Here is a 23,568-nt window from a genome sequence, read left to right on the forward strand (position 1 = left end):
ATTGAAATTTATACACAAAGCTCACGTGTAATACTGCGCAAAATTCGGCTGACAAAAATTCAGCCTGCAGAAACCACCGCAACAAACGCACGTAAGCTAAAGCTGCGGTTTCGTGTTCGGAATACACGTGTGTGCCTTTCGGTTTTGCCACTTTGGCATTTCCAGGTTCCAGATCACCAGACCTGCAGGTGTTTTACCTGGAGTCGGGAAGGGAAGAGGGTTATTCCTGACATGAAGCACAGCTCACGTCTTTGAGACAGGTCCTGTGCATTCCCGGCTTGTATGCCTTTACCCAATATTTGAAAAGAACGGTGCAAGGGAAGTTAATAACGACACCTTACAGCCGAAAGACTGTGTGTGAAGACTTGGTTGAGGGCTTCCTGCCACATAGCTGGAATTCAGCCTTCTTTTCCATGTGAATTCCTTTTCAATCAGGAGATAGGATACCAGGTAAGCTGGTACAAGCCTTTTGCCTACAGGCCAGGACTTGATTTCTCTAAAAAACAGCCTGTGACTTCAGGTTCCATCTCACCAGTAACAGCTTTAAAAGGCCTAGTTTTAGTAGCTTTAGAAATAGTGTAAATAACCATTTCCTTAAAGCGTAAACTGGTTCCTCCTATACTCATTACGGCACTCCTCGCAAGCAGTTTTGCTTTGCCTTTTTTCCCCATCAAGATTTCAGGATGGAGCACTTCCAGATAGTTTGGTTTTATGGACTGGTATTATTTGTCGCACAACTCTAAACCGGTACTGGCTTTAAGGTGAAATCCCCACGACTCTGAACACCGCTCCATCACTTGTTGAGTCTTCCCCATCTCTGAACTTCCACTGCAGTGAAAGCGAGGGAAAGGACCACGCGTGCAGTGCCGCATACAGCGCCTGTGCAGTTTGCAACTACTCGCATTTGCAAACCTCCGAGTCTCGCCTTCGATTCGGCGCGGCATTTGGATCTCCCGTTCCTACGCTGATGTTCTGGCTCTTGTTAAATTTTAGGTGTCGTCAGCCGGGCGGATGAGTGACCCCCGCAGCGACCCAAAACGCACAGGGACGGAAGTTTCCTGAGGGGACCAACAAACCAAACCAGGAGCCGAGCTCTGCTCACGGAGCAGCGGATTCCTGCCTGCGGCCGCCGTACCTGGTGAGGCGCCGGGCCGGGCCGGGCCGGGCCGAGGAGGAGGAGGAGGAGGATGCACAGACATTTCCACGGGCAGCGCCGAGCCCAGATGAATTCCTAAAGCCGGCAGCCGGCAGCGCGGCACCGCCGGCGGCGGCTCGGGACGCGCTGCAGCCCCCAGCGCACAGGGCGGCCGGGGAGAGCCGCCGCCGGCTGCCGGGGCCCGGGCAGGGACGCCCGGCCGGGAGCGGGGCCCGGCGGAGCCCCGCGGGCGCGGCCGTTGGGAGGGCGCGGGGCGCCGCGTGGCACCTGGCCGCCCCGCCGCCGCCGCCCGCCCGCCCGGGGCATCCCGCTGCTGCGCTGCCGGCGGCGGGGGCCGGTGGGCGGCGGGGGCCGGTGCGCGGCGGCCCGGCCGGGGCGCGGGCCGACTGTGCCCGCTCCGCTCCGCTCCGCTCCGCGGCGGCGCCCCTCCCCGCCGGGAGGGCGAGATAGAGATGCTGTGTGCAACAGGCGGCCGCCGCGGTAGCGCGTCCCCGGGAGAGGAGCCGGAGCGACACGTGATGTGTCTCCTTATCAGGGTGCGCGGGGCAGCGCGGGGGCGGGCAGGGGGCGGGGGCGCCCGCGGAGCGCGGCGCGGCGCGGCGGGGTCCCTAACCGTGCCCATCTCGCCCCTCCAGGGAGGCGCGGAGGACGGGAAGTTAGCGCGGAGTTGATGAACTTTGCACATCCACAGAAACGCCATTTTGATTCCTTTTTCCGGAACAAGTTTGCGGCTGCCTCCCGTGCGCGCTCCCCCCCCCGCGCGCCCCCGCGCCCCCCCGGCGGCCCATCCTCCCGGCATGTCGCGGCGCAAGCAGCCCAGCCCCAGCAAAGTCCGGCGTAAGTACCGCGGGGCTGCCCGGCCGCCCCGCTCCCTCACAAAGGGCAGGAGCGTGCCCTAACTCCGGAGGGATCTCTGGGTTTGGTGGGGTTTGGGGTTTTTTTTTTTCTTCTTTTCTTTTTCTTACGCGGGGGGGGGGGAGAAAGAGGAGGAAAAATAAACTTCTGGGAGGGGGCAGGCGCGGGGGTGAGGACGTTACAGCGTGTCGGCCGGTCGTGCGACTTCTTTAAAAAATGAAATGCTTGTTAGGGGGGGAAAAAAAGTTTCCTTTAAAAAAAAAGAGGAGGAAAAAAAGTTTGGCTGGCAGCGGTGGAGATGATGATGAGTTCGTGTAGCCTCCCTCTTCCCTTCCCCCGCTCCTCCCTCTCCTCTCCTCCCTCCGCGGCTCCTGTTTTTTTTTTTTTTTTTTTTTTTTTTTTTTTCCCCCTTCCCTGTTGCAGACTTTCTACCAACCAGCGGCACCAGCCGCGGCGTTTTGCCTTCAGGACCTGATGCTCATCCATATTAAACCGTCTGAGCTCAGGAATCCGGCCAGATCATCCCCCCCCTCCTGCTGCAAAGTTTATTTTTAACCAGCCACCGCCACAATTTGGATGGGGCTGCGAGGAAGCAACATCTTCTAGCCCGGCTCGCCCCCGTCTCCCGAGCCCGCAGCCGCTTGCCTTTTAACTTTTCCTTCGGGCTGATTTTCCTGCCGGCGGCGGCGGCGGCGGGTCCCGCGGCGGCCCCTGCCCGCTTTTCCCGGACGGGAGGCCCGCGCCGGCGCTGGGAAGTTGGGATGAAGGCGCCCCTTCTCCGCAGGTACCGCCGGCTTGCGCCGCGCATCTCTCCCCCGGCTGTCCGCCCCCCCGGCGGGGCCGGCCGTGCCTGCCCTTCCCCGGCACCCCGCTGCCGCTCCCCTCGCCTCTCCCCCCCCCCCTCTCCCCCCCCCTCCTCGATTTTACTCTATTTTTTCCCCTTTCCTCCTCTTTCTCCACCGACCCCCCCCCTCGGTAGGGACGTGCGTGTGTCCTTTCGCCTCCCGGCCTGCGCGGCGGCGGGGGGGGGGGGGGGGGGGGAGCCGGGGCGGGGGGGGAGGTTGGGGTTGGCCGCTGCCCGCCGCGGTGCCCCCCGTCCCGCTGCCTTTGTGCGGGGCCAGGGGCGCATCCCTGGGCGGCGGGGCCGGCGGCGGGCAGGGACGCCCGGGCGGCGTCACCACGACAGGAAGGAGCCGGGCAGCATCCGAGGCGTGGGGGGGTCCGGCCCGGGGCCGCCCTCGCCCCCTTCGCCCCCCGTCTTGGCGGGGGGGGGGGGGCGCGGTGGTGGAGAACCCCCCGCCGCGGCGGTGTTCGGGCTGAAAAGAAAGTTTAGGGCCGCGCGGCTGCCGCCCCCCCCCCCCCCCCCCGCCGGTGCCCGGTGCGGATGGGAGCCAGCCGCGACCCGTCTCTCGGGCGACTGCGCTCCCCATCGCCGTTGCTACGGGCCGGGACCCCCCCGGCGGCGCGGCGGGGGCCGCCCTGAGGATGCCAGGCAGATCCTCCCGCCCAGTTCGCCGTGCGGGGGCTGGGGGGGGCTCCCCCCCCCCCCAATCCGGTGGCGGGGGCGCGGGCCGGGGCGGGCGCGGCCGCTGCTGGGCAGCGCGGGGCCGGGCCGGGCCGCGGGGAGCGCGGCGCGCCGAGATGCTGCAACTTTTTTTTTTTTTTCAGCAGAGGAGGGAGGGCGGTGGATTGAACTTTGTCATGTCGCAGATAAGTTTCCTCTGGCTTCTTCTCCCTGCACTTCTCCCCCGCCTCCCCTCCGCACGCACGCCTTTTTTTTTTTTTTCTCCCCCCGTTTGTTGTGTTTTGTTTTTTTTTTATTTTCCCCGTTTCACCTCTCGGCTGCAATATCTTCGCCTGCTCGGCATCCTCGCCGGGTTAGGCAGGAGGAGGAGAGCGCTTCTCCTGGCTCAGCACATTTCCCTGCGCGCCCTGCTCCGCTCCGCTGGGCTCCCCACGGGGGCCCGGGCGCCTCCCACGGCCGCGCCGGGGTGTCCGGCCCGGAGCTGATGCTCTGGTCCTGCCGGCCGAGGAGCCAGCATCCTGCCCGGGAGGCACTGAACTGATTAGAGAAGGGAAGAGGGGGACGCACACCAACCATCCAGTTTTAATCCCGACTCCCTCTTTCCTCTGTCTTCTGTTGTAGGTAAGATCGAGTGTGGTTACGTATTTGAGAAAGTAGTTAAACGGCTAGTTCAGTGTGATTCGGGGGCAGTGGAGTAGGAGAGACAGCAAATGCAGTTGGTGTTTCTTACCGTTCCAACACCAGACTCCAGCCCTGCGCCTTGAAAAAAAATGTGCTTATTAACAACAGGAGCAGTTGCTAAAGAACGCCGTCTTGTCACCCCTGCAGCGCACAGTAGACAGCTGTTACGATGGCTGAAGTTTTTTCGTTGAGGTCTGTCGTTTTGACACAAGCACCGAGTTTTGTTACCGCAGTTCCTGTTTTCCACAGGGTCAGCGTGCGTGAAAGGGATGCAGTGACTCAGGGTCAGGCCAGCCATATTTGTTTTAGGTTTTAATTTTCTCTTTGAAGACTTAAGGGTATATAGTCTTTTCTTGGTGTGCCTGCATAATGCCGATTAGCCTTAACGGGAGTTGGGTACATCCAGGGAAGAATAGGCCCTTTTGTTTGTTAGAAACCCAGAAACAGCATGAATCCATCATCCAATCAATCAGAGTACCAGGGCTCTCCCTCACCTGCCGGCAGGGACACATCCAGCCTCCTCTCTTGCTACGGGGCAGCTGTGCTCGGCCCAGTGCGGCCTCTTTTGCTGCCTCACCTTCCTCCTCCTGACAGCTGTATTCGGAACTGAATTCAGTTGGAAAAACACCATCCTTTAAGTACAATCGAGTAAACTTCTGATCTAATTTCACAGGCAGCTTCTAGTTGTCAAACTGTTGTTTGTCCATCAGTAGTGACTATTTATGTAGCCGCTCTTACACATTTCTTTTAATAACAACGACCCTAAAGAAAAAAAATGTATATATATTTTTGGCTTGGTATTAAGACAGAATGTAACAGGGTGTTTGCTGGCTGGGGTTTGTTTGTTTGTTTGTTTGTTTCACCTGGATCTGGGTGTTTGAAACTTTATTTGCTTGCAGATTTCAGTGTAGTGAAACATCTTATTCTGACTCAGCTCACCCAGGTTGTGCACCCATTCTTAAGTTTTTACAACATTCACTGACCCTCTGACCAAATGGCTTTTATTTTTGATCGTGAGGGTCAGGAGATTCTTAAAGTTTCAAAATGGGGAAAGACAAATGTCTTCATTATCTGTTAGTAATATCTATAATCTCCTTTGGTACCAAAGGCAAGGGCAGTGTTTCCTAAGGCATACAAACTGACTTCTGTAGCGCTTTTCTCAATCCTTAAGGATTTTATCACTTTGCCTACGTTGAAGTCGCACTGCAATCGGAACAGTAGCTTGACTTTAGCCTGTGAAAGTTTCTTCTTAAGCAGAAATAGTTTGGATTGCTCTCGGTTGGATTTCTTATTTAAATAAAAACTGGTCGTGTACTTACATTGTATAGATTAAAAACATATAGATAAATCCCTTTGGTTATATTCATTATCCCTTGTAAAAGTAGGTGGTGCTTAGAAGGTCATAGGATAAGTGTTGCTAAGCAGCTAAACAGAAGGATGCTAAAATTAACCTGAGTGTTTTTGTAAGGGATTCACTTTTTAAATTGCAACAGTTTATTTTATTACCTTAAAATACCTTTTTTGATAGTAAAACATCTGAAAAAATACTTAGATGCATGAATAAAGCCTTCCAGGAGACGGTGTCGAGTGTTCGAGTTATCCACGTACAGGAGTAATTCCACCCTCCCCCAGTATGCCTAAATTTTACCAGCATTGGGCCCTCGATTCGTGCCCTTTGCAAATGTCCTTCCAGAGTTATCTGTTGCTCCAAGAGCATCTGATGTATGTTGGATAGCAGCCTGTAGGGACAGTCTTGGGAAAAAAGAAACTGCAAAGGTTCCCCAGGAACAGGCAGAAAACAAGTAAATCCTGTTAGTCTGAAATCTATGCATGTGCAGAAAAAGCCCCTTTTAACTTTTTGATGAATGATGCCTAAGTTTGGAAATCTGTGTTTTAGGTGTACACTCTTAAAACATGTGAAATCATGTCTTCTTCTTTCAGGGCAATAAAGGTTGTTTTAAAATGAGTGTATTATTGGACCATGTTACTGGACCAGTTTGAGACGGCTGCCTTGATGATGTGGTAGCTTCTTTCTCGGGAGATAATTGTCTGTCGAGGAGGATGGTAGTGCTGCTTTTGGTTTTCTTGAAGGTAGTGAGAATGCCTGTTGCTCTGTGTCTTTTACGTCCTTTCTGAATTCAAGCAAGACGGTCAGTCATGGGATTACAGCTTTAAAATACGCTTTTTCAAGAGTATTCTGCAGCTTGGAAAGGGGCCAGGAACTGCTTCGTGTTCTTTTGAGTACAGCTTCCTCGTGGATGGAGTGCTCAGGTACCCTGCAGCTTTGCTGGGAAGTGTCTTGAGGAGCAGATGTAAACTTTGAGGGTGAGAAGGGATTGCCTTCTGAGACCATGTGACAGCTCGTTTTTTATTTTGGGGTGGGAGATGTGACTTGCCAAGTTGCTGTTCAGCAGCTAAAGCAGATTTTCTTTGGGGAGCCATATGAGGAATCTTTTCTTTGTGCGTGTTGGTTTTGTTGGTTTTGTTTTTTTAATATCCTGCATAAACCAGCACCTATGGGAGCTGTGGCTCCCCCCGCCCCTGAATTAGAATCACCTTTATAAGCAGTGATTTCAAAGGCAGGACTTGGGTGTCTTTGGAAGTGCCAGTCTGTGGTGATACACTGAAAAGTTAGCTATTTGTGTGGAGCCAGGAAGGGCTTGAAACTTGCAGAGCTTTGCCAGGCCAGGTTTGGTTATCAGCGTTTGATTACAAATGAAAATAGGTGAGGTTGGCTGAGGTGGGAAGTGCTGGCTCTGTTCTGGGGTACTTCTGAACAGGAATTTCAGGAGCACTGACTCTTTGTTCTTCTTCGGTGCAAGAAATCTGATGATGGCTTATCTTTGATGTCTGCCAGTCATGATGTTTTTCCCACCTGAAGGTGTTCCCTCCACCCCACCCTACCCCTCTGTTTTGAAAAGCAGCATTTGAGGGCCAGTGACTTAGAAGAGCGCGGGCTTCCCGGGCAGGCAGCAGTGCCGGAGCATCTCACCCCTCTTCCCTCAGCATTTTACTCAGAACAGGGTGACGGAACTTATTTAGAGGTCATGCTAATGCTTTATTATGAAATGTTAAAAGTACAAATAATTGCCAGCTGGGGCATATGCTGTGGACTCCCGTTGGACAGCTTGTTCGCGTTGTGCTGGAAAAGGGCCTGGACAAAAGGGAGAAGAGTCAGTGGGATACTTGGCTAGTGGCTGTGCCGGTGTTAAACCTGTTAGAGCAGCCTCCTGCAGTCAGAAAGGAATTGTCCTGATGTAACTGAGCAGCGCCTGGACCTGTGCTTCCTTTAGAAACAACACAGGCCTTCTGGTGTATCCTGCTTTTTTTTTTTTTTTTTTTTTTAATAGTGGCATTTCGGCTTTCAGGTTGGCCAGCCTAGCAATCAATAAAGGTGGTTGCCTTTGAATAGGTGCTTTACACAAAAGAAGTAGTTGATGGGTGGAGACTGTTTATTCAGAGTGATTCAACTAAGTAAGGCTAAGAGAATCTGAATGCCGCTTTAAAGATGTGGAGAAAGGCAGCTGTTTTAACAACAGGATTCACCTGCAGAGTCCCAGCCATCGGCAGAGGTGCTACCGCAGGGGAAAAGAAAAGCTGTCAAAATCCCCCACGGGTGTTGTTAGGCTCCTGAACTAAAATAGGTATTCCAAGGAGCATTAGAGAGGGAGGCCTTTGAGGCCTTGATTGTCTCCCCATCTCCTTTGCCGGTCTTCCTGTAGAAGCATGCGGAATGCCACTTTCAAATTCCACTGTTTTCCTGCATCTCACCTTCCTGAGCAAAAATGTTTTGTGTTTATCTTATTTAATTATTTGCTTATTTAATCTCAGGATTTCGAGAGATCCTTTTCCTTTTGAAGAAGACAACCCCTCATCCTGGTGTCTGAAGTTTCTTTGAAGATCCATTTGCACGAGGGACACTCTTTGTGTAGAGCTCTCAAAAAGCATGGGAGAGCTGCTTGCACACAGTGGCCAAGTGGCTTCCCAGTGTAATTTCTGTCAGCTTTGAAAAATTGAATTTTGACTTTTAAGTCACTCTGGGTAAAAAGTATGTTGAGCATCTTGGACATTTTCTGTGCTGATGTGCCCAAGCGACTTGCTAATTTGGTTCTAAAAGAGAATTGTGTTTTGTGGTTAACAGTGGAATTGCCAGCCTGTGATACATGTAAGACTTCTCCACTTGTCATCTCCTGGTGGGTATTTTAACAGGTGTTAGCATGTGCTTTCTTGAAACAGCACAAACATACTCATAGGTGTTTTAGGAATGGGTGACCTGCATCACCTGCCCTTTGAAAACAGGGGATGATCAGCTGTTGACAAAGCTTTTTTTAGTTAATTTAGGTGTGTGCTTCCTTTCTGAGGATAAGAGAAGCAAAATGTTCATGTTGAAGTGTCGGTGGCCTTTGCTTTTATCGTGTGTGCTTAGCTGGCTTTAACTCGAGCCCTTGTTAGTCCCATTTCATACGGCAGGTGATGTCAGTGTTCAGGTGTACCAGTACCTGGGAGTGCTTTGCTCAGGGCGCTTGCATCACAGCAATAAATTCCATTCCCGTGTTCAGGCCAAACTCCTTCACACTGCTAACGTTACAGCTTGGACAAGGGAGAACTGCTTTGGATTTTGCACCAATAAGCAGCAGTACTTCCTTGTATTTCCTTTAGGGAGCAACATCCCTTTTAATTTGGACCACTCACAGCTTTGGGTAGGGGAAAGAGCCTAGGTTACGTTCCTCTTTTTGTTACACAAAATGCATTTTCTTCATTAAGTTCGGTTCATTATGTCTCATTGCTCTAAATGTTTTGAGAACATGAGAAGCAGCCAGGACATGAATACCTGTGTGCTGTTCTTCATTTGTGTGTGCATTTTTTTTCTGATGTTGATGCAGTTGCTGCTGTATCGAGGACAACAGGTGACTGTGGCATCTTGTGCATGTGCTTGCCTGCTTCATCCCCTCCTTCTCCCCAAAAGCCTTAAGGTATCCTGCATCGGTGTTCACTTGGATAACTTGCAGCACAACTCACGTATTTTGCTGTCTGTACATCCTGATGCTTTTGGGTGGAAGGAAGGAAAGCTGCAGGAGGAGGCTTTCTTCGTAAGTGAGACACTGAAGGTCCAGGAAGCGGAAACGTGTGCCATAGAAGCCAGCTGTGGAAGGGATGTAGTTGGGTTACTAAGGGCTTCCATTCGTGAGGTTTGACTGTTATTTTCCAGGGAAGAAGTATGAGTGCAATGACAAGTGCTTCTCTACAGAGATGTAACTTATGCCGTGTATTTGGGTGATTTGGAGGGTATATTTCTTTTGGTCTGTTTTTCTAACAGCTGCAGGTATCATTTTTTTCTTCCTCCTTATCAGATGGCCTGGCCAGGTGTTGCTTATTACATCTTACTACATTTCCAAGTAAGGTTCAAAACTGTGGTCCTTGGCAGCTTCTGGAACAAGTCTTGGAGCAACTTCCAGCCTTTACAGCAGATAGGTGGCTTTTCTGCTCGGTAAGATCTCCTGGCAGTCTTTGAACTGTCAGGAGCCTGGCTGTCCATGTTGCAGAAGGGTAGAGAGCGCTGTATCACAGTGCCGCTATTTCCCTGGTGTAAACTCGGTTTACTGTTGGAAACTCTGCTTTTCTTTAAACAGTGAAGAATTTATTTTCATATCACTGCTACTTACACTTTGTGGGAAAAATCTTCTCCATCCTCTGTCTCTATTCCTCCTTTTTGGGAAATGGCAGCATCGTTTTACTGATCATGAAGTGGCCACCATGTTCGACCTAACCAGAGGTTTCTAGGGGTGAGCGAAATGATCCGTACCTCAGAGTGGATGCCGGTTACCTTCGGAGGAAGCCGTGCAGATTGTAAACTCTGCAGGAAGGAACTGGTCGATTCTGTAAACTCTGCAGCCCCACTAACAGCAGTTCAAGCAGCTCCCAATCTCTACTTGTGAAGCTTTTGGAACTTGCAAGCTCTTTAAATCTAGTGACTGAGGATTTTCCATGGTTCCCCTTTCCCTTGAGAAAGAAAAAAAGATAGAAATAAATGGTAAGGTTACTCATTTTAAATGCTCAAAAGTCAGAAAATGAAAATTAAGATGTTCACAGAACAGTTAAGTGGGCCAGGCTGAACACAGATCGTGCCCCCTTATGGTTGCTGTTACGTGTTTAATAAATCAATAGATGTGTAAATAGTATGTAGAAATGGAAAACGTGGCTTCATTCGAATCAACAGCAAAATTCTTTCAGGCTTCACTGGACTAAGATTTTATGTGGGGTATATACAGCTGAAAGCTCTTGAGCATTCATAGCATGAAGGACGCCAGGAAACTTTAAAAAACTGAAACACTAATAGTGTCTTTGTATTTTTCTGGTGCTTGAAATTCCTACAGGTGTAGTTACAAAGTCAGTGCATCTGTTTTAGGAGCTTGTTTCATAAACAGCGAACTGAATTTGAGATATAATAGCCTATTTTGGCTAAATTCTCTTCCATCCTGGTTTTGGGCATCACTGAAACAGTGCGGCCATTGCTGCATCCCTCGTCTAAATTCTGGAGGCTGTGCTTTAACTTTCTGGAGTATATTCGCTCTGGTGAGTGGGAGGAGGACTTGTCCTTCCCAGGCCTGTCCTTCCCTGCAGGAAAAGGGAAATGTAGAGAACTCTCCCCGAGAATGGATCTGGGGCAGAGATGGCCCCTGCGTGTTTGGGGCCAGAGTTTTTATTTACACCGTTGCGTAACTCTTAATCTCCATAGGAAAAGATGTGGGTTAGTAGATTTGCAACGCCACAGACTTGCATGTGGCCGTGGTCTGCCTGATAGCTGACGTGTGCTAGTATTGCATAGCAGATGTACTGATGCCTGCCTGGGGTCGTCCTGGAGTATTGGGTGACCCTGTGCAGAAGGATCTGCTGTTGCCTGACTTTCGACCTCGTGCATTGGCAGCCTCTCTTGTGCCTGCACAGCCCGAATCGTCTGACTTGCAGTAAATGTTTCCGTTTGTGTGCTCGCTGTCTTTTCAAAATGATTGCTAAAAAGTGTTTGGGCCAAAAATAATTTACACTGGACAAGAAGATGCCAGCAGCATGTGCAAATTGCATGCTGTAGTTACCGTCCCAGCTAGTGATTCAAACGGAGCTGCACAACCCAGTAGCACAGATGTGGATTAGGAAAGTCCAGACTGCTGATTTAAAAATTTCCACTATTTTGGGTAATGGATGTTTATATGAGCTGCCTAGTCCAAAGACGCAAGAAATGAACTGGTGGAGGTCTTTGTTTAATTCCCAGTGTACAGATGCCAAGTGTTATGCTTTGATTTCCTACGCTGTAAACTCTTCGGGGCAGGGATCAGCATTCAATTACCGAGTTTTGAAAAACCACCTAACACATTGTGGAACTGACCTGCTCAGCACTACCTCAGTATAAATGTTTAATTATAACTATCTTCTTACCCCATAATGGAGCTTTTCCAGATATCAAGGTTGAGGCATGCTGGGAACCTGCGCGCTGCTGCTGCTGAGGTGTCTGCTTATGAACAGAGAGCTTTGGTTGCAAGGCAGAATTTGGGCAGCTCTCATAAACGCCTAGTTTGCACACAAGGGACAAAGATTCTTTTTTTTTTTTTTTTCCCTAGGCAGTATAGGTGCAAGTATATACACGTGTTCAGGGGTCTGCATCTGGTTATTTGGTTTAGAAGCAAAAACACTCCTAGCTTTAATACATGTTTTAAAGCATCACAATCGGACCACGTCCTTCTCTCTCCCTTTTGCTTTAGGTCTTGTATGTAGAAGTGACAAATGTCAAGGTTCTGAAATTGAGAACTAGAAGAAGAAACTGGGAATATAAAGATGTCACCCCCTCAATACATCACCTTCCCAAGACTGAAATGAAGTGCAATTGCTGGCTCTTGCCATTCACAAAGTAATCTACTTCTCTTGCCTTGAGTGACTTGTGTTGTAGCCTTAAACTGAATTCTTAAATCATCCCAACAGTGATGTATGTATCATTTGTTATGTTTATACAACATGAAAGCATATGGAGTAATGGAAACATCTAGAAATCAGACCCCCAGAGAAGAGTCCCATTTTAATCAGGTTACTTACTTGGATTAAACCAACCCAAATTTAAAACATGTGGGCTCATGTACTAAACTAGTTGCATTTTCAGCACTCCAGGGGTCCGTCTGGGAGTTTATCGGTGCGTTGTTGTGGTCTGTTCCAGCCAGCTTTGTAAGGAGCAGTTTGGTGTTACTAAGGTTGGAATAAGCTGATGTCAGATTTTTGTCCACAGTGCATAGCAAGTAGAGGTCAAACAGTTGTACAGCCGGTGATACTATGACTTGTTAAGAATGTACGCAGCAGGTCGCTTTTCAAAACATCTTTTGAAAAGCAGCCTGTGAGAGCAGTGCCATGTAGAAGAGACATGCATCTTCCTCTGGCATCAGCAAATGGATGCATCCTATCACATTGAACTGCTGAGCATGTTTAGTCATGTTACTGTAATAAGCTCTGGGAACAGGAATGGGTTCTGCCCTGTTGCGCTTCGGGAAGATTTGAATGAATTTGGCTGGTGTGTTCCACCAGGGAAACTCGTGTTTGTATCTGCTGCTTTTGTGCTCGGTACAGAGAAGGAAGGAGTCGAGTTTGTTTCTTGGCTGAAGGGGGTTTTCTTGGCAGTTTAGGATTCCTAACGTTACTGTACTTAAATTCTTATTCCTTAGAAGAGGTAAAATTAAAAAAATCCTGAGTGACTCCCAGAATTGTCAGTGTTTCTGGTGCTGATAGTGTACAGATCTGCTTGGTTTTGAGACTCCTCTTTGCCCAGATAAACCGAGTATTGGGGACCCTTCTCTCGCTTCCAGCCGTAGCCTTCAGGCATCCCTATCTCTCCTGCCCCGGTGAATCAGCTACAACATATGCAGATGTAAATTTTAAATGTGCTGTGGTGGGGGTTACCGTCTTTGTCCTTTTCTTTTTGTCTTAACACAGCTCAGCCTGATGGCTCTCAAGGTATTTTTTAAATTTGCTGGGGGGGTGCGGGTGTATGTTGGAGGCCAGTCTAGATCATGCCAAGCACTGATCCTGCAGACACTTTAAACACAGATATAATTCTATTTAAGTAGGTTGTTCCATTTAAGTCAAAATACTGGCATGGGTGAAGTTAGGGGAAGTGTTTCAGGACTGGGGCCTGCGTTTAACTTTCAGAAAAAGTATTCCTGACACAAGCCAGAATCTTTAACCCGTGTGAGCTGCAGCTCCAAACTCATCTCACTGACTTCAGTTTCTGACCTACTTGAGAAGGTATTGCTCAGCCCGAGGAAGTGTCGCAGGTCTTGTGGCCTGAGAAGAGTTGGCTTTGAAGAGAGACGGCAAGAAACGTGGCCGTGAACCCAAGCTCCGTCAATATGCGGTGTCTGCAAGAGTTAAACGAAAGCACTCCAGCAGCTCATGTGCTCTCTGTGTGTGCATACTTTCCTAATCTTGACATGGGGTCTGAGCTGCAGGCTCCGAGGGCTTATGTGAAGTTGGCTTGGCTGTCACCTTTTCACTCCCCGGATCTGGCCGCGGCTCAGCACGGGGACGCTCCCTGCCGCTGGGATTACCGGCTGCAGATATCCAGCTGCCTAAAACCTGCCCCCGTGGGGCTGGCTGGGCCGAAAGGTGCCCGGCACGCCTCGCGATGCTGCCTGCCCTGCCGGGGAGCAGCAGAGGGAAGAAAAAGTGCTGTGGTGGCCCCTTTCCTGCACCTGGAAGATGTCTCGCACCCGCCTCGCGCTCTCGGGTTGGTCTGGGTGAGCTTTCTGCTGCTCTGCTGTCATCGTTTGGCTGGAGAACAGCTGCCTCCAAGGATGGGTCTGCTTTAAAACAGGGGAACAGCTGTACAGAGCTGGGCCTGCGGGCCCTTCTCTGATGCTGGCGGGCTGTCCCTGCGCGTGTGGAGAGGGAGGACGGAGCACGTGTTTTTCTCCTCTAGGTGACAAAGTCCTAAGGGCGACTTGGGCCCTGCCTGTCTGGGAAGAAAAACTGCAGTTCCTTCAACCCACAGCACGCTGTCAAAAATCACTGAGCATTTCTGACCAGAGGCTGGAAATGAAAGCTGCCTTTTTTTTTTTTTTTTTTTTTTTTTTCTCTCCTTGCTTAGGTCTCCTTGGAAAAGCTGCCAGTGGCCACCTCGCCCCACCCTGCAGACGTGTGGGCGGGAGTGGGGGTAGCCGGCAGGAGGGAACATCACCAAAAAGGCAGAGCGACTTGGCTCTTGGCCACGCACAGGAGCAGGAGCAGCTGCCTAGATGGCCCCCGGAGCCTCACTGATGTCAGCATAACCAGCGCTCCTTAAAACGCGGCACCGGGGTGGGGGGGGGCGAGGGGGACCAGGGCCGGGAGCAGGTTTAGGGGGGTAAGCCCTACATAAAACAAGCTCCACGATTCTTTCCCCCCTCCCTGGCTTCAAAACAGACCTCTGCTTTCTGTAGGAATGGGAAGGTTTTGGATGAGCGAGTGAGAGTTATGAGAAATTCGTAACAGTGGAACAAGTTACTGAAAGCAAGGAGCAGAAAGAATACGCGTTGTAAAAATTGTGTGTGTCTGTGGTGTGTCTGTTTGCTTGGTTTTTTTCCTTTTAAAAGAAGTGTGGCTAGGAACAGTTCAGTGCTGTTGGATAAATCTTGTCAGTGCCGTTCCCTTCTCTCTCCCCTATGTTGTCTCTGAGAACCTGTCACACTGTGACAGATCACACTGTCAAACATCATACTGTGTTTGAAAAGTATCTGGCTTGCCTTGGGATGCTGTACGAAATACGGCGGGATGTGGCATCCTGCAGGGAGCGTGGCGTGTGTGCTCACTCGGCCTCCTGCGCGCGCTTGAGCAGCGGAAGGGAACGCACATCAGAAGGACACGGTTGTTCGAGCTCCCTTCCACTCCCCTCTGTTGTTCTAGAGAGATGGTACTTTGCCTTAGCCGTGAGGTTTGCCAAAGCTGTCTTTCCTCCTGTGTTGATCCCAAGGATCCCTGATGGTGAGAGCCTCTGCGTGGTTAAGGGCGGTGGGGCTGTCTGACCTCCGTGACGTGGGATGCACAGTGCAAAATGACCCCTGTGGTAGGTACTGAACTGAACGGACGTGAGTTCCTCTCGGGCCCGAGATGACTTCTTCCAGTTTAATAGCTAATACAGTAGTTTCCGAAAGTCGCAAGAGAATCTGACGTGTAGCTGGAAGTGCTGAGGGAAGAGGATACCAGCTTTTCCAGAACTGTGCAGCTCAATCACAGAACGAGGTTGGACTGGACATGGAAACTGGATTCCAGGGTGACGTGGTGATTGCAGCCTCCGCCGGCTTTGCTTCTTCCCACAGCTGGGGAGTTGATTTTCCCAGCAGGCCTGTGCCAGCGTAGTCCTGCTGCTAGTCTTGTGGTGTTACCCCAACACAGAAGTCGTGCTTGAATTCCTTGCAAGTGGTATGCAGCGCACAAATCTAGGTGACAGGGGTAAGCCAGCCTATCCGGGCCTGTTGCAAAGCTGAATTTGCAAAATGCTGTCTCCATCAAGGCCAATGTAATAATAAGTTGCAGAGATTCCGCCTTGAAAAACAAACAGCTTAACACAGGCATTTGGGGAGGAGGGTGTTGTGCTCTTCTATAAGGCTCTTGCTTTTTATTAACTCAGGTTATCTTTACAAGCCGGATGAACATTTCCTATATCATTCCAGAATTCTTGTAGTAATTAGTGAAAATGACACAGGGTCACAGCAGTTGTATGGGACCGAGTAGGCATCTATTCACGTTCTTTTCAATTGGGACAGTGGCATGAAGAATTTATTTACTGGAGGTCACAGAGGGAGACGGTAACAGAGGCAGAAAAAGAACCCAAATGCTCTAAATCCAGTCCTGTGTCTTCACCATTAGATCACGCTTCCTGTCTAGGCAGATGAACCCACATAAAAACCTTGGTTCACAAACAGATGACATTCAAGTACTACCAGCAGTGTAAAATACGGCTAGGGCTAATATATTTGCTCTGACTTTCATCTTGAGTGCCTGGCGGAACACCTGTAAGTATTTACATTTTAACATGAGCTTTTGTGCTTGTGAAAGCAGACAGTTTGACAGCAATGACCTCTCGCACAAAAGCCTGAATAAGTGATGAACTTCCAACAAATCCATGACCTGAACTCTGCTGGATGCATATTGAAGGCGACAAGTTAATATGGCCTGTGGCAGTACCAACAAGAGGCCTGGCTCTGTGCTGGACTCTTCTGCTGGAGGTGGTCCGCAGACGAGCCTCTAACCACCGTCCCTGCCCAAAGGCCTGGAAGTAAGTGTGCCTGAACTCACTGCCGAGGTGAGGGCCTCAGGCAAATGTTTGCTGCAGAAAGGACTTCAGGTTTTCCGGAGGTTTCTCGTCCTGCTGCTCTGCTCTGACCCTGGTGAAGGGCTTGGTTTGTCTTGCAGAGAAGGCAGAAGGGTGGATGTGTCTCTTCCCTCCCAAGCGGTGCACTTCAGAGTTCCCTGTCCTTAGATTGAATTGAGTGGTAGTTAAAACTTCAATTATGGGCAGCTCTGGAGCTGGACGTGTCTCTGCTGCAAGTGTGGTAACCGCTGGCCATCAGACAGGGAAGACGGCCGTGGTACGGTAACCTCTGAAATTGCCCTGACCTGAATCATGCTGAAGCTGCGGCTCCGGCGACATTTCCCCAGGACTGCCCTGTCCTGGAATGAACAGTTCCTGGTACCTCCTTCTCCAGTGAAACTTGGGGTCAGAGCGGGGAATGCCTCTTCAAGCTGACAGAAATGCCTCTGGATCTGTGGCGGAAGGGTTTTTTAGTCCTGTGGAGTAAGTTGTGCTGAATTCTTCACCTGAAAAACTGAAAACTAGAGGGATTCTTACTTGTGTCTAATACTAAGTCAGACCAAAAGCCCATCTAGCCCAGGGTGCTGATCGATGTGGATTTATGGCAAAAGGGCCCCTATTAACAGTGCTTTCCTAGTGTAGTCTTCCAGCACCGTGCAGCTTCTGGAATCTCTTGAGCCGAATGGGTTTTATATATGTTCAGTATTTAGGTTCAAGAATCGTTTTTCCTGAGCTTGTCCAGTGGCTTTTTGAACCTGTTACAGACACTCGGCATGTTGTGGTGGTGAGTTTTGCGGTTTAACTACTAACTTTGTTGGAGGGAAGGTGAAAAAACAACCTTCTAAACCCGCCATTTGATGCTTCCACTTGATACCGTTTAGGACTTGTGCTATGGGAAGTAGCTAGTACTCAGACGCTAGTGACCTTCTCCACACCTTTCAGGGTTTTGTGGAGCTCAGTTGTATCACCTCTGTGGCCTTCCTCCCAGGTTGGAGCCCTGATCCGAGTATCGGTTATTAGGCAGAACCTGTTCCATGCTTTTGATTACGTTGTTCACTGAACGCTTGTTAAAGCTACAGTTTGCCTTGTTAACATCTATCACAGGCACATGCCAAAAGTACTTTATTTGCCTACATATTTATTGCTGTAAGACATATACTTGGATAGGCTTAAAGATTTCCAGGTGCTGCCAGGATTCTCCAGCAGCTTTTTTGGGAAGCTTTCTCAGTGTTGGCAGGTTACAGGCAGAAGATGCTGATTGGGGAGGGTGTTTGCAGGTCTGGCTCAGTTACTTCCATCCTGATTGCTTGAGAACTGCTTGTTTAAATGGTGCTTTGCTTGCTGCTTTCCTTCCCAAATGTACTACTGGTTTCTAAGAGCAGTGTCCCTGTATCCCTCCACTTTTTCCCCTCCTACAGATGGCACCCTGAAGCATGCCCTGCCTGTCTAAAACTTTAGTGAATGCAGGTTATCCAGAGACAAGGGACATCTGTCCTTGCCAGCTCTGGGGGGTATTTCTTTGAGCTCCACCCAAGCCAAGTGATACTACCCACAAAAAAGTTTGCCTGCTTTCCAATGCTAGCCTGCTTATTTGGGGTGATGACTAGGATTCACCCATCTGTTTGGTCTCGGCAGGTATCAGAGGACTTGTTTTGAGCTCTCTGAAGTAAAATGGTTATTGATGTAATTCTATTCTGTTCCCATCCCTTTTTTTTGGTAGTCTGCCAACCTACTTGTCCACCTGTAGGGCTACCCCGTGTTGCTGGACTTGGAGATTTTAATTTTTGCAACCAAAAGAATTTTGCTTCAGTACTGACCATGCCACTAGTATTTACTTACGTTAGATCGCTCCCGGGGTGCTTTACAGATTGGTGCCTACAACGCTACTGAAATGCGGCCGCTTCTGAAGTGGAGAGTGAGAAAGGAGAGGTTTAGATCAGGTCATGCTAACCCCTTTCTTTCTCTGGGTAAAGTGCTGCGCATTCTTCACTACTGACATAGCCTAAAAAGGAACCTTGGCTTTTAAAGCCCTACCTTAACCTGCCTACCAAATGATGCATGCCACTTGATTTGTGTTTAGCTGATGAAAAACTGTATTCCAGCTTGCTAGAACAGGGAGCTTAGTTGAGAGTAATATGAAGGGTGACGCTAGCGATTTCAAGCCTTTTGGTAAAGAAAGCCTTCCACAATGAGAACTCAGCTTTATCTAGGTTACTTATTCCCTTTATTAAGCCTCTCGGGCTTGATGAAATATAGTGGTCTTAGGAGAAACAAGCCCTGTTCATCGTGTAGTACTGATTTATAATGATAATCTTTCAGTGTCGCTCTGTATAAAACCATTCTAATAAGCTGTTCAGCACTCAGTGCTGTGTGAATTACATAGTGTTTGGAAGTAGCAAGCATATCTGTTTGGAGAAAGGAGGCAGGGGCTGTCCTTTTAAACTATCGCATTGTGGTTGTAGTTCTGATTGTTCAATTCAGAGCTCGTCTTGTATTGCTCTGTTGCTGCTCTACTCATTTAGTATCCTAAATTTAAATTTAGTATCCTAAAGGCCTTGTGAGGACCAAGGAATGGAGCCCTAGCGTGGCATATGCTTTGTAGGTGTCTCTCTGCTCTTGGATGTTAGATCAGGAAAGCCTAAAACCTAAAATAAAGTCAGTCATTGTGTATGTGTAAGCAGGAGGGTATGTTTATGTTGCTTTAATTAGAAGTATTTTTCTAACTGCCTTTTTTCTTAGGGTACGTATCCTAAATATTAACTATCTTAAATATCTTAAAGGTACACCCTAAAGTGCTAGGCCAAGATGCTAAGGACTTTTTGTATTTGTCCCTCTGTCTTCTTAAAGTTCAGTTTCGGCTGGATCAGTTCTCTTATCTGACTTGCTGTGTCGCTGATTTAGTTGTGCTGGCACAAGGAGGCAGTGGAGAAGACATGGCAGAGGAGGACAGGACTTCTGATTGCAATGCAGACAGAATGGATTTTAAAAGCCCATGCAGCCATCATTAAAAAGACCGATGCTCGAACCATCAAAACCATCATGTCTTTGGAATGAAGCAGGGGCCAGGAGGAAAAGTGGAAGAAGCAAGCGGAATGCCTTTTTGCCAGTTTATCTTTGCAGGGGCCTCGAATCAACCTTGGATGAAACAGGAGGCATTGCTTGCTGGGATGAATCCTGGAATCCATGCAGCAGTGTTGCTGGGTTGATTAATTCCTGCACACAGAGCCTAATCCAAGCTCTGCTCCATGGTGGGGGGTCATTAGCAATGTCTGTTGTATCTGTCCTGGTATATAGGAGCTGCATCTGCTGTGTTGTGGGGCTTAGGATCTTTGCCAGCTTGGAGTTGCAATGTTGAAAAAACAGCACAACTGTTGGGTTTTTTGGTGTTTTTTTTTTTCGTTGTTGTTGTTTGTTTTTTTTTTTTATAAGATGCTTCATTTTTAACTTGTATATTCTTACCTGCATTCTGGCTTCCAGCTTCGCTGAAGGTAACAGTGAGCATCCACTCCGTGGCTACTATCAGTTCATGGGTATCTCTCTACCGTGATGCCAGTAACTGTAAGAGTGGCAGGCTTATGTTAATAGTCACTTTCCCCTGCCCCCCCTTTTTGCTTTTCCCACTTGCCCCTGTCTTTCAGGTACATTGTGGTGTTTGCCTTCAAAGGTTGTATTTAACACCACTTGTATTTAATGCTTTTTCCCCCCACCGCTTCAAGGCAAGTATTCTTCCAGGTATGTGACTACAAACAATGCAAAGGGAAAAATCTCAATGGAGATCTGTGCACGGTGTTTGTTATCTCTTTGAAGCTGCCTTTTTCTTAAGAGTCTTTTGATATTTAGGTATTTCCTCCCAGCTTTCCCCTTTCTGGTGTGTCATTGCCTGGGGAACTAAAAAAATTCATAATGATGTTGAATTAGTGACTTCAGAATGGTTTCCTTGGCAACCTAAATGTGCGTTTGACATCATGGGATGAAGAAGTAGTTTATAATCCACAGCAAAGCCAGATTAAGGAGGGAGTTTTGGTTTTGTTTTTCATAATTTGTTTACCCCCTCACCTCTAGCAGTTCATTCCTGTTGTACCGCAACTCACCTCCTCTTCAGGGATGCTGATACAAGGGTTTGTGGGGTTTCTCTGTAAGCCTTATCTCTAAAACCATCTGGGTAGCCAGTCCTCTTTCATTTTTTTTTTTTTCTGTCTTTCGGCAGTCACAGCCCACAAACTTTTGTTTTGGTCACTAAAGGGGAAGCAAACCGTAGGCTTTCCCCAGCATGGGAATGAGCAGCTGGAGGAAGGGGAAGAGCTGCTGGGGAGGCATTGACCCAGTGCAAGTGGCACAAAACTGCATGCCCTTTGCATCAAGAGGCTTGAGAGTTTCAGCTGTGAAGATAGTCTCGTCTTCCCACCTTACCACACATTCTCTGTCTGCTCTCTTGGTGCAAATCTCTTTATTGCATTAGCCACGCAAAAATTCTCTTGCTTCGGTACATTGTGTCTTCTTTAGCTGTTCTTTCTGCTCCCAAATTAATTTCCATCTTAAGAGAGTATCTTTCTTAATTACTCTTGATATTGTGTAAGGAGAACATGTTTCATCATGTAAGATTGTGGTCCAGGTTTTGTTCTGGCTGAACTGGTACAAATCTGGTGCAACTTTGCCAGTGTCAGTGCAGCGTCTTTTGTAGAAGAAGTCAGTTTGTGTGGCCAGGAGCAGAGTATCAATCACTGCACAGAGAGAGCAGCTTGAAGAAAATAGTAGGGAAGACTGATGTGGGTTTTATTGGAATGCCCAGGCTTCTGTTATAAGGTACAGAGCTAAACATATGCTAAAGGCCAAGTAAGTACAATAACTGCAGCAGCACATTTCTAAGAAAATTGTCTTGTTGCAAAGGAACATGGACTGTGAAGGGGCTTTATGGCATCTGCACACTCTGTCAGTGGTTATCATCAGTTACAATAGCCCATTTGTTTTTAGATTTCTGAAGTTATTTTTTATAACTGTTTGGGGGAGTAGCATGTAAAACAGGGCAGCATGTAGAAATGTAAAACTCCAGCCAAAAGACACCTCCTTTTTGTGTCTACGTGTTGCAGCTGTCTATCTCTTGGCAGCAGGCAGCCTGTGTAGAATGTGAGGTTTCAGCGCTGAAGCGTGGAAGAGTGAATTAAGGAGTTCTGAACTTAAAACGTTCTTCTTTTCTAGGGAATTTCAGTCCTCACCATTGCTTAGTTATTTGGAGACTATTTGTAGGGTTGGTTTTTTCTTTTTTTTTTCTTTCAGTAACTCCTTATATTCACAATATGGTAAACTGAGACAGGTCACCAACTTCAATTTTCTCAGTTATTCTACAGTTTAGTAATCAGATGAATTGGAGTCAGTTGCACAGATACCCAGCTGGGAGGAAATACAGAAAAGAGCATGCGTGTATTTTTTTATGGGGAGGAGAGGAGGAAAGGGAAGATTTCAGTTTTTCACCATGAAATAGACTTTCGTATAAGCCAAATAAATCACACTTTGTTTTAGGGATATCGGCACAGGACACGTCGTTTCTGCGTAAACTATGGATAGCATCATAGCACCTAGGGCATAGTTACATCTTTTAATCTCCCCTTGTTACACGTGGAAAGGCAGAGGATTTTGCAAAATGAGCCAGCGTAGCAGCTTCCCTCCAACAGCTCAATACTATGGAGTATTTGCATTTTGGAGTAAGTAGATGCACACTTTTGTACCGTGCAAGCAAACTGACAAGGGAAAGGTGTAGTAACACATTGTGAGGCCTTCCATTAAAACCTATTTTTTTAAAAATACATTGTGTGTTCAGTTACACAGGTGTTGTCAGAATAGAGGAAAACTGCGTCCTCGGCGCTCCGAGAAACAGGGCTGGGGTGATGACCTCCATCTCCCTCGCAGACTAAATCCTTGCCTTTTGCCTGGGCTTTTCATTATTCCAGCCTGGTCTGGGATACGGTTTTCCTTTCAGCTGAGACATTTGTACTGCTGTAGTTGTTGCATCTGCAGTAGGCAGGCGGAGAAAGCCGGCACGGGCAGTTCTGTACGCCTGTAGTGCTGCTGCCTTGCTGGCGAGGGCTGGGCTTCTCTGACTTAAAAAGGTATGGTTAAACTCGTTCAGCTTTTGTGTGCGTGGATGAAGCCTGACTTTTCGCTCCATAAAAAAAGGCTAAACCTTTCCAAAACTTGTATAAGTTTTCATGTGCGAAGGCTGCGTGGTACTTCAGCAAGTTTCGGGTGGTGTTTGTTTGTGTTTTTTTTTTTTTTTTTTTTTTTTGTTCATAACTTTTGCACAGCTTTTAAGCCCTTGCTCTTCGGGAGGCTGGCATTAAAAGGAGTGGGAAACCATCCCGGGGAGAGGAAAAGGACGAGCTAACCTTGGCACCTGGGGCCTGGCTATTATGTTGGGCTTCCTCTGCGGGGCGGCGCGGGGCGGCGGGAGCGATGTCCTCACAGCAAATGGAGGAAGTCGCTCTAGCAGAAGCAGCGCTTCTGGATCTCCTCTTGCCTGGGGGATGGGGCAGGGTGGTGAAAGAGGGTTACACAAAAGATCAGGGGGGGAGGAAAAAAAAAAAAAACCAACCCCCAACCCCGATCCCTCAGTTATGTGCAAAGCTCGACAAACTTTTTGGAACAGACCTTGGGGAGGCCGGGAGGGGTTGGGGAGCAGAGATTGTTTCGCTGGCGGCGGGGAAGGTACCACGGGAAGGAGCCGGGGAAGGATGGAGGGGGGCGGCCGCTCCTCTCCCTGGTTGCTGACTAAACAGTTATGTCAGCTGGCAGTCGGCACGGCCTGGGGATTTGCGATATGGCTCCTGGAGGGTGGGGGTGGCTGTGCGGGGGAAGGGAGGGGAAGGGCTGGCCCTGCCGCAGCAACTGCTGCTCCTGCCGCCCCGTCGCGCCGCGCTTGGGGCAGGGAGGCCCGGCCGCGGGTGCGCTGGGCTGCGGCCTGACCCCGGCAAGTTTTCGCGGTGATGCCCGAGCGAGGGGGACGTGGCGTGCATCTGCCGCCCTTGTTTGTGTAAA

General features: G+C 48.9%; 1 protein-coding gene across 9 annotated transcripts in view; it reads left to right on the forward strand.

Annotated features, from left to right (window-relative positions):
- The first annotated feature begins 1,731 nt into the window (after positions 1 to 1,731).
- RREB1 (ras responsive element binding protein 1) overlaps positions 1,732 to 23,568 on the forward strand; it is a 134,838-nt gene continuing 113,001 nt past the window's right edge. For 7 of the 9 annotated variants that reach the window (XR_014229844.1, XR_014229845.1, XM_082327583.1 and 4 more), the window contains exon 1: positions 1,732 to 1,993. Coding sequence is in view for 3 of the 9 variants with exons in the window: in XM_082327583.1 (XP_082183709.1) it covers positions 1,954 to 1,993 (40 nt within the window). In the remaining 6 variants the exon portion in view is untranslated. Of the gene's footprint in view, positions 1,994 to 2,625; positions 2,796 to 23,568 lie in introns of those variants that run through there. The other 2 variants (XM_082327580.1, XM_082327582.1) reach the window with 1 other exon arrangement.

Source organism: Platalea leucorodia, assembly GCF_965183815.1.
Source record: "Platalea leucorodia genome assembly, chromosome: 1".
NCBI classification, from domain to species: domain Eukaryota; kingdom Metazoa; phylum Chordata; class Aves; order Pelecaniformes; family Threskiornithidae; genus Platalea; species Platalea leucorodia.